Source organism: Littorina saxatilis, linkage group LG17, assembly GCF_037325665.1.
Source record: "Littorina saxatilis isolate snail1 linkage group LG17, US_GU_Lsax_2.0, whole genome shotgun sequence".
NCBI classification, from domain to species: Eukaryota; Metazoa; Mollusca; class Gastropoda; order Littorinimorpha; family Littorinidae; genus Littorina; species Littorina saxatilis.
In genome coordinates this window covers 40,496,121-40,507,362 of record NC_090261.1, presented here as the reverse complement: position 1 = coordinate 40,507,362, position 11,242 = coordinate 40,496,121, and the positions used below count along the sequence as shown (strand labels likewise).

General features: G+C 41.1%; 1 protein-coding gene across 1 annotated transcript in view; it reads right to left on the bottom strand.

Moving 5' to 3' along the window:
- The window catches only part of LOC138952750 (sorting nexin-6-like), a 21,548-nt gene extending 17,361 nt beyond the window's left edge, over positions 1-4,187 (bottom strand). Inside the window, exons 1-3 of the mRNA XM_070324469.1 lie at positions 4,168-4,187; positions 4,020-4,073; positions 444-545 (exon numbers count right to left, since the gene is read on the bottom strand). Of these exons, the coding sequence (XP_070180570.1) occupies positions 444-545; positions 4,020-4,073; positions 4,168-4,173 (162 nt within the window). The 5' untranslated portion in view covers positions 4,174-4,187. The remainder of the gene's footprint in view (positions 1-443; positions 546-4,019; positions 4,074-4,167) is intronic.
- Between the last annotated feature and the right edge of the window lie 7,055 nt (positions 4,188-11,242).

Sequence of the window (11,242 nt, the reverse complement as noted above, 5' to 3'; positions counted from 1 at the left end):
TACGTTACAGTGGCAATGGTTTCCAATGATCTGAGAGTTTGTACTCTATACCCTTCCAGTAGCTTCCCCTGTAGTTTCACTACAGAAATGCTGAACACTGAGATAGGTATTTTTCTTATGAGCGTGACGATATGACTTCATCAAATAGCGCTATCAAAAATCTGAGAAAAAAAACAAGCCAATTCCCTCAAAAATGTGTACATCAATTTTAATAAAACTGTTTGGAAGTGCTTCATGCTTGGGACACACAGTGCACACCTAGGGAGGCAAACCTCGCTTTTCGCTCTCGTTAAAACATTAAACTGAATGTAAAAAGAAAGGAATACGAAGACGAAAATGAACAAAGGAGCAAGATTATGAAAGTGGAGAACAAAAAGAAGGAAACTGTAGATCATGCAAAGAATGAAAAAGAAAAGGAAAAAAAAGGCACCAATTTGAAATACCTTTGTGTGCACTGTGAATTTGACTTTGTCACGCTCACTCAAGGAGTCGCTGATATCCACCATCAAAGAGGTATCAGTCAGGTCCACTGTGTCCGAGCGACCCTGAAACATCATCACATCCGTTTACACTAGTGGAACACACCTTGTGACCCCCTGATTTAAGTCTTCCTCCTCTTCTTCTTCTTCTTCTTCTACGTTCCCGGCCATACGTTAGTCTTCCTCTTCAAAGTTACTGCTTTACCAAATGTTTTGCTCATGTTTTCCAGGTAAAACACACCTGTCTATCTATGAGGCAGACTTCCACTCCAAACTATCATAAAGTTGTACAATTGATTTTGATAAATTACTATTAGGCAAAAAAAAAAAAAGTTGTATGTTTCTGGTCACCCGACCCTACCTAGTTTTTTCCTGCCGACCCTAGATTCTTTTTTATATTTAGTCAAGTTTTGACTAAATATTTTAACATCGAGGGGGAATCGAAACGAGGGTCGTGGTGTATACATGTGCGTGTGTCTGTGTGTCTGTGTGTGTGTGTAGAGCGATTCAGACTAAACTACTGGACCGATCTTTATGAAATTTGACATGAGAGTTCCTGGGTATGAAATCCCCGAACGTTTTTTTCATTTTTTTGATAAATGTCTTTGATGACGTCATATCCGGCTTTTCGTGAAAGTTGAGGCGGCACTGTCACGCCCTCATTTTTCAACCAAATTGGTTGAAATTTTGGTCAAGTAATCTTCGACGAAGCCCGGACTTCGGTATTGCATTTCAGCTTGGTGGCTTAACAATTAATTAATGACTTTGGTCATTAAAAATCTGAAAATTGTAAAAAAAAATAAAAATTTATAAAACGATCCAAATTTACGTTTATCTTATTCTCCATCATTTGCTGATTCCAAAAACATATAAATATGTTATATTCGGATTAAAAACAAGCTCTGAAAATTAAAAATATAAAAATTATTATCAAAATTAAATTGTCCAAATCAATTTAAAAACACTTTCATCTTATTCCTTGTCGGTTCCTGATTCCAAAAACATATAGATATGATATGTTTGGATTAAAAACACGCTCAGAAAGTTAAAACAAAGAGAGGTACAGAAAAGCGTGCTATCCTTCTTAGCGCAACTACTACCCCGCTCTTCTTGCAGGGCCTCACATCCACGTCGGACATCGGACATATGAGGATATTTTTTTCAAATGTCCTATACATTTTTCATGCAGGAGGACAAATGTCCTATTGTTTTTGTCACAAAGTGGTCAATGTCCGATTATTCTATCATTTGATCCGGACATCGTCAGTACTTCTCAATTTACAGTAGTTTGAATGCTATTTTATCGATGTATTGCGAAGCGATGTGTATAGCAGACGAAATTAGACACTTTGTGCCTCTAGTACCAAAGAGTTTCCAAGGCTCGCAACTCGGAATGCTCGAAGCCAGTTGAGAGTTGCCTCCCTTCGCGCTTTCCCCGAAAATAACAAACATGCCGCCTAAACGAAATCTGATCCCAGAAAAGGGACAGAAGAAATTACACTTCAAGTCCCTTCCCTCATCATCTGTCAGTAGCACGGAAACTGAGCTTCCTCCAGCCCCAGAGCAGTTAGAGCCCGATCGCCCAGGTGAGAATGTCGATCGCGATAGTCAAACATCGGAGCCGAAGAAAAACACTACCCCCTCCCTCACCCCCACGCTTAACTTCGTCTCAAGCTGGGCGACATCATTCCCGTGGGTGTCGCATGACCCAGAGAGGAAACTTATGTTTTGCACCTCATGTCAGCACACAGGGAAGTCCAACACTTTTACCGTTGTCTGTTCGAACTTTCGCAAATCGGCCCAGTTACCGATCATCAAGAAACCAAAGACCATGCTGTTAGTGTGCAAGTGCCATCTCTCCAGAGAGACAAGGAGATAGTTGAAATCCGACAGCTGACAAAACAAGAAAAGGGGGCAGGTGTGGTAGTCAAAGCTGCTCACTTTTTGCCAAACAAGGTATTTTTGTTCTTTTACCCTCGTGCCAAGAAACTAGTCAAGTTTAATTATATTTACGTTTTGTTTCGGGAAAAAAATGTCCTATTGATTTGTTTTTGTTCAGGACAAATGTCCTATCACTTTTACATTGGCCAGGACATTTGTCCTATGCTACCTCTCATGGATGTGAGGCCCTGTTCTTGTCAATTTCACTGCCTTTGTCGTGAGCGGTGGACTGACGATGCTACAAGTATACGGTCTTGCTGAAAAATGGCATTGCGTTCAGTTTCATTCTGTGAGTTCGACAGCTACTTGACTAAATATTGTATTTTCGCCTTACGCGACTTGTTTTATATTGCATTTGTAAAAAAAAGAAAAGAAAAGAAAGCGTCAAAACGAAAATAACAGACGGCAGACGACACAAGGGGATAACCCCGCATCCCTTTTGTCTCATTTGTTTTGTAATGTGTTGTCTTTCTCTTTGTATAGTAAGTCCAGTCTCTTTGCGTCACTGTATAGTTATTTTCTACCCTGACCACAAAACAAACAAAAAAATCCCCACCTACCTACCCTATTTTTTGTTGCCATATGTTACCAGAAACATAAAACTTTTTTTGGGGGGCCTTACAGTATTAGCACTAGCAATGGCAAGAGGACTTACGGAAACTTTGCCTTAAAATGTAAAATCTGTAAACAATGAATACAGTGGTAACAGTGACAAAAGGACATTCTAAGGACTATCCAAAAGTGTCCCTACATTACAGGTGGCCTTTCAAGTTTACAAGTCAACTGTGTCCATTCAGGAGAGGTGTCCTCTCATTAGAGAGGCCTCACTTCACAGGTACCACTGAAACACATAATGACAATTGCAGGCAGGCTTTCTCCCGAATAAGCCCCTTGCAAGTGACGTCTCAAAATAAAAGAGAAGGTGACCATCTTGAGATTAATTCAGTGTAACGACAAAACTCACAGTATAACTTAAGAGACTGCCTGTAAACAGCTAGGCCAATTATTATCACTAATCCTATCCTTGGCCAAAATACTCTCAGTTTTACCTCTGAATTTGTTTTCAGAAACCAGTTAATATATTATCAGCTATCAATATCATTCCAGATAACCTTTCAAGGGTGAGATACGTTACTGATAGTGATATTAAACATTAACAATGACACTTTGTTTCTTTGCAGGAAATTGCACAAAACTGACTCATAATGTATGGCAGTTATGCTCAATAAACAAAACAAAATCAGCGCATATTTTCTAGAATCAACAAGTAGAAGGGACAGTTGTTTTGATTCGACTTGATGGGTGTGGTAACGCCCCCCTATGTTGAGAGTATGTTCAACAAAGAGTAAGACGAAGACACGGAATCAACAAGGAAATATTTAATAAATAAAGGGCGTCAGCAACAGTCTTCGTTCAATTTCATCCGGACTAATCTACATCATGTCCTTAATCTAGGTGTGCACATTCTTTCAATTTTGGACAAAATGAGCAAACACTAAGTTGTCTAGTGCTCTCAGTCTCAGAATTTGCAGACTTTTTCTTTTCAAAATGATAAGAATGCCGGTTAGCGCACTTAACAACCGACATATTTCGTCTCACCTGGCGAGTTTCCTGATCCTCAGCGAGGAGGTCAGGGCTGTCATCTACTCCGTCCTGCAAAGACATCAGAAAATAAAATTAGAACTCAAACTCAAACAAGTGCAAGCAAAATGCGAAAGCAGTCGACTCAAAACGTAAGTCCACCCACCATCATGGCTGCAGTGTATATCACGTGATGACTAATTGAAAAGCTGGTGGGCTTTGTTTTCGAATTCTGTTGCTTTTAAGTTAAAAATAGCAAGATTCCGTATTTTCTGTTAATGAATTCGATAAAATTCACAGAAAAGAAACAAAACTTTGCAAGCGCTTCTATTTTGACAATGATAAATAATGTATTAGGTTTCATAAGAAACTAAACTAGACAATTCAAGGGAAACAACTTGTGGCAAAGTAAAGTTTGCAAGATTCGCGATTCTTTCCCTTGTGTTTACAATGCTGGTTTCTGATCCGTCACTTCGTCGCATACACGCGTATTCTGCGAGATCATAATTATATTCATGAAACCTTAAAAGAAATTCTTCAAGATGATTTCCGCGCTCTTTTTTATTCTTCACATTTGTCGAATTATATCTCTGATAACGTCATATCCGACTTTTTCAGTTTTAACTGATTTGAGGCGGCACTTTGGCGACCCGCTAATCTTTACTCGGATTGAATCAGTTTTTGGTCAAACAATCTTTGACCCAGTCCGGACTATATGGGATTTGACTTCCAGCTTGGAAGCTTAAAAATTGCAGTAGTGAATTCGTTCATCAACATTCTAATTAAGATTGGATTTTCAGTGACAGATTAAAAAATTGAATTGCATTCACTCACTGCAATTGTATTCCATACCATTACCGGCTGAATCCAAAAATACAAATGCCATGTTTACTCTAAAAATGTGCTCACAATTAAAGAAATTCGATCCTATGCTCGCATGCTTCGCGGAGACCAGGGCGACCCGTCTTTCCGTGTTTCTTCGGGTCAGTTTCGGCTAGCCAAGCCTTACTGGTTTCAGTGATTTGCTTCAGGGGCGGACGAGGGGGGGGGGGGGGGCACAGGGGGCACGTGCCCCCCCCCCGAAAAAAAAAGAAGAAGAAAAAAAAAGATTTTTCTATGCTGATTCTATGACCATTTCTAAGTTCAAATGGCACCAGATGGCACCATTTTGCTTCTTTGGGCAAAATTTTTTTCCGGGGGGGCATGCCCCCGGACCCCCCTAGCAAATTCGGGCGCTTCGCGCCCATCACATTCACTTTCGATTCAAAGTGCCCCCCCCCCTTACAAAGCAACTGATCCGCCCCTGTGTTTGTTTGTTTGTTTGTTTGTTTGCTTAACGCCCAGCCGACCACGAAGGGCCATATCAGGGCGGTGCTGCTTTGACATTTAACGTGCGCCACCCACAAGACAGAAGTCGCAGCACAGGCTTCATGTCTCGCCCAGTCACATTATTCTGACACCGGACCAACCAGTCCTAGCACTAACCCCATAATGTCAGACGCCAGGCGGAGCAGCCACTAGATTGCCAATTCTAAAGTCTTAGGTATGACCCGGCCGGGGTTTGAACCCACGACCTCCCGATCACAGGGCGGACGCCTTACCACTAGGCCAACCGTGCCGGTGGTTTCAGTGATGACTGATCCCCAGTTTTGTAGGCAGGTAGACAGATTGACACACTGTTTCAATATCGCCGCTTCACGCGACTTGTTTTGATGTTTGTGTGAGCACCGATCAGTACATCAAAACTTACTTCAGTAATTATCCAGCCAAGTTGATTTTATTTCATATGTTTGACTTGCAGTGAGACTCAGTGCTCTCAAGTTTTGTGACCCTGCTTCTGGAGATCACTTGTCGCGGTTGTCACGCTATCGTGACGTCATTTATTTATCCCTCACGCTTACGATAAATATTTTATGTTTGCATCCACACTTTCTTATTTCCGACCTCCTCAGAGAAACAACATGCACCTGCTAAGACCGTTCTTGAGAGGCTGTTGCCACTACCCAGTCGATATAGTTTCTATCTGCTCTGCTACCAACGTTCAACGAGAACTTGCGGCGATCATCGTTCTCAGAAAGAAAGAACAACTGAGTCGCGTAAGGCAAAATTACTACATTTAGTCAAGCTGTGGAACTCACAGAATGAAATTGAACGTAGTCCGCCGCTAGTGCAGTGAAAGTGACGAGCCTGTTTGGCGCGGTAGCGGTTGCGCTGTGCTTCATAGCACGCTTTACTGTACCTCTCTTCGTTTTAACTTTCTGAGCGTGTTTTTAATCCAAACATATCATATCTATATGTTTTTGGAATCAGGAACCGACAAGAAATAAGATGAAAGTGTTTTTAAATTGATTTCGAAAATGTAATTTTGATCATAATTTTTATATTTTTAATTTTCAGAGCTTGATTTTAATCCAAATATAACATATTTATATGTTTTTGGAATCAGGAAATGATGAAGAATAAGATGAACGTAAATTTGGATCGTTTTATAATTAATTTTTTTTTTACAATTTTTAGATTTTTAATGACCAAAGTCATTAATTAATTTTTAAGCCACCAAGCTGAAATGCAATACCGAAGTCCGGCCTTCGTCGAAGATTGCGTTGCCAAAATTTCAATCAGTTTGATTGAAAAATGAGGGTGTGACAGTGCCGCCTCAACTTTTACAAAAAGCCGGATATGACGTCATCAAAGACATTTATCAAAAAAAATAAAAAAAATATCCGGGGATATCATTCCCAGGAACTCTCATGTAAAATTTCATAAAGATCGGTCCAGTAGTTTACTCTGAATCGCTCTACACACACACACGCACAGACAGACAGACCGACACACACACACACACACACACACACACACACACACACACACACACACACACACACACACACACACACACACACACACACACACACATACACCACGACCCTCGTCTCGATTCCCCCTCTATACGTTAAAACATTTAGTCAAAACTTGACTAAATGTAAAAAGAGAAAGAAAGATTACATTAACGTGGTACTTTGACTTTAATCAGTTAAACTTTCTTCAAAATGTCATTGAAACATGCAGACACTTAACACAAGGAAGAAACACTGAAAACGACCAGCCTGAAATGCAACCACATCGTGCAGCCGCTTCTTCTAGCTGTCTGTGACATTAAAGCAAATAACATAAAACGGACCAAAAAAACCCAAAGAGCGAGTCAGACGTGCAGTAATAGATTGTCTCTGGCGTTGTACACATGTATTCTTTATTCATACAAACTCTCTTTACCTACTCAGCAATGCATGAAATGGTATCCTATCTTGATGTGTAACAGATGTTTCTGCACTATTGACCTCTTTGATGTGTGTTGTCAAGGAATGTGCGAATTAATGATAGTAGGGTTGATACGTATTGGCTTACATACAGGTGTTTGTGCTGCTTTGCACATGCAGCAAAACGACGAATACTGAGGCTGGCAGACAGACAGGAATGCAGACAAGACAAGCAGACAGGTACAGACAGACAGACTGCCGGGAATTATGCACACATTGAAATGTAGATTCATACTGTGGTTGTACATTTTCACTGGTCAAACCTGACACCGCATGGCCACTCAGACAGACAGACACACAGACACACATACAGCTAGACAGACGCAGGAGACGCCGGCAGGCACACGCACAACACACACACACACACACACACACACACACACACACACACACACACACACACACACACACAAACAACACACACACAAACACACACACACACACACACACACACTGACACTGACACACACACACACCCACACACACACACCCACACACACACACACACACACACACACACACTAAAAATCACTGACGATCCCAACAAAAGCATCGACGAGTATGCCGCCCAGTCAAATGATCAAGACATGGTAAAAAAACCTAAAAAAACACCACATACCCCAACACATGCACACAACTGCCTAGCTTAATCGAACCACGTCAGTCCTAGATCCTGTGTCTATGACAACGACAACAACACTTTCACCGGCAACCGCCACAACAATTCTCCCATTACAAAGTTTTCTTTTCGCGTTGAACAATGCTAACGTTTTGAAAAGTGTCTATTGACCGAAACCCTGAGCCAGAATGTTCAGCTAAGTCAACAGGAATTAAAGTTAAAAAAATATTCTCTGCTGTGAACAAAAATGACGGTCTTTGCTGAAGTGTGCAGATTGTTTCGGTCCGGTAAGTCATTTGTTATGCAAACAATGGCTGACATTTTTGCCGGCAACGAATTGATCGTGTCCGCTCGAATATTCTCTTGCACTTCAACAAAAGAAAAATACGGCATGAAAAGGGTCGATTATCTGACATGTTTACAGCATTATTGGTTTTATGCTTCGATTGTTCGATCTTTAATGTTTTAAATTGCGGGCGTTATACATAACATGTGTGTGTGTGTGTGTGTGTGTGTGTGTGTGTGTGTGTGTGTGTGTGCGTGCGTGCGTGCGTGCGTGTGTGTGTGTTTTCGTTTTGTAAGGCTAGCAACGAAACGAAACACAGTAATTGCAACATCTCGTCATATACCAAGCGCTGTGCGTGTGTGAGGAAGTGTTAACAACACAAAGAAACCATCTTGTCCTAACGCAATATCTTGGCAATTCTGCCGCAAATGCAGGTGACTAGACCAAAACACACACCTAGTTTGCACGACCCTTGCTGCTTATAGTTTTTCACTGGGAGGAAGCAACCCCAATTATCCAGCGATGGGATAATACTGTCATGAAAATCGATCAACTGTTGGTATTGGATGGGATGGTATTTTCAGTGATCTGCTTCTATTCCACAGACAATAATTGTCTCCGGTTTAACTTGAAATAACAGTCTTTCCTTTATGTCCAGGCTGACCATAGATTGAACGGTGCGAATAGCAGTAACAAAATCTGAAACTAGACAGTTTGCATTAAAGAAGACACCCCCGCAATTTTTTAAGATTAAACAAAAAAAGCTCTTTAGCCTTGGTATGACTGTTTCATTCAGGTCAGTATACGTCGGCAATAGTGAAGGTGTCTGTTTTACATTTAAAAACGAAAGAAGCACAAAAAAACTATACGAAGCAGACAGAATAATTATCGTGAACAGAGTACTCAATGCAATTTACTATAACCGAGAGAACTTAGGTAATCAAAAACAAAGGGAGGTAAATTAACAACCGGAACAATGTGACAGTAATCATGACCGTTGCATACCATTTCACGCATGGCGAATTGCAGATTAAAAAGATAACGATGCACTCATTCTTGACACTGTATAAACACGATTCAATTGCACAAACCATTCCCTCCTCCTACACCCTCCCATCCAGGAAAAAAAACACAACAAAAAACAACAGCAACAACAACAAAGCCAACACCAAGCAGATATGATACAGACATACAGACAGACAGACAGACAGACAGATAGACAGACAGAAACACACATGGTTCCATGCAGATTACGATAACGATAAATGAGACAACTGAGGTAATCAAAAACAAAGGGAAGGGAATTAACAACCGGAACAATGTGACAGTAATCACCGGAGCAAATCATTTCATGCATGGCTTATTGCAGGTTAATTGGATTAAGATGCACTAGTTGTTGTCACAGTATAAACACGATTCAATTGAATAATAAACCTTTGCAAACACCAGTACGTGTTGTGTTATTCAGCTAAGCGTGTTTTTGCACAAACCATCCCCTCCTCCTCACCCCCCCCCTGCACACACACACACACACACACACACACAACACACACACACACACACACACAAACAACAACAACAGAAATCTACAACAACAACAACAACAACAACGACTACAACAACAACAACAACAACAACTACCAAACAACAAACAAAACAAAAAAACAAATAAACAGACAAACAAACAAACAAACAAACAAACAAACAAAAACAACCAACCAACCAACCAATAAAAAAAACCACCCACATACACACACACACACACACACACACACACACACACACACACACACACACACACACACACACACACACACACACACACACATACACATACAGAGAGTGAGAGAGAGATACATACAGACAGAAAGACAGACAGACAGAGTGAGACAGAGGTTGAGGTTGGCATTTTACTCTTTTACGCAGACAGAAACAGACAGAAGCAGACACAGACAGTCAAATAAAGAGGGGAGGGGGGGGGGGAGAGACTGAGAGGGAGAGAGAGAGGAAGGAAGAGAGAGGGCGAGGAAGAGAGGGAGTGAGAGAGAGAGAGAGAGAGAGAGAGAGAGAGAGAGAGAGAGAGAGAGAGAGAGATGAACACACACACACCCACACACACACACACACACCCACACACACACACACACACACACACCCACACACACACACACACACACACACACACGCACGCACACACACACACACATGCATATACAGAGAGAGAGAGAGAGAGAGAGAGAGAGAGAGAGAGAGAGAGAGAGAGAGAGAGAGAGAGAGAGAGAGAGAGGGACATACAGACATACAGACAGAAAGACAGAAAGACAGACAGACAGACAGACAGACAAACAGACAGGCAGGCAGGCAGACAGAAAGACAATCAGACAGATAGAGAGACAGACAGCTGCAACATAGAGAAAAGAAAATGGTTATGTAAGTTTAAGTTCCGATGTGATCGATACGCATCATTCAGCTCATCCATAGATTGTGTAAGTTCTCCGCTGATGTTACTTAGTTCTTTCATGCTTGAACGAGAAAACGATTGTGTGATGGAGCGAGAAAGTTCGTGCGCCGACGACCGTGTTTTATTGTTTAGTTTTGTTCAGGTTTGTCCTCCAGATCGATCCGGTGTGTTTGTTGGTTTTCTTATTCGTATGTTTGTGTCTCTCTTTATTTGTATCTTTGTTTGCTTGTTTCTGTCTTTCTTTGTCTTCGTTTCTTTGTTTGCCTGTCGCATATACAAGGCCGGAGATCCCTTGCCGATTGCACAATCCCATGTGGTTGTGAGGGGGCTACGGGTGGAAAGGAGTTTGTCTGAAAATCCGCCTGCTAAACTAAAAAAAGAAAAAAAGAAACCCCAACAAAAGCGACAAGTTCCACCTCTTTTTAAATGAAAACATGAGTTGGTAATAAAGTGTAATTTCTCCAGCTCTTTAAGTGTGATCTTTGTTAAAAGGAACAGTCCTACCTGTAAAATCAATTTGGCTGACTATTTTGGGTCTTCCCAGTTTGAAGTTGACAC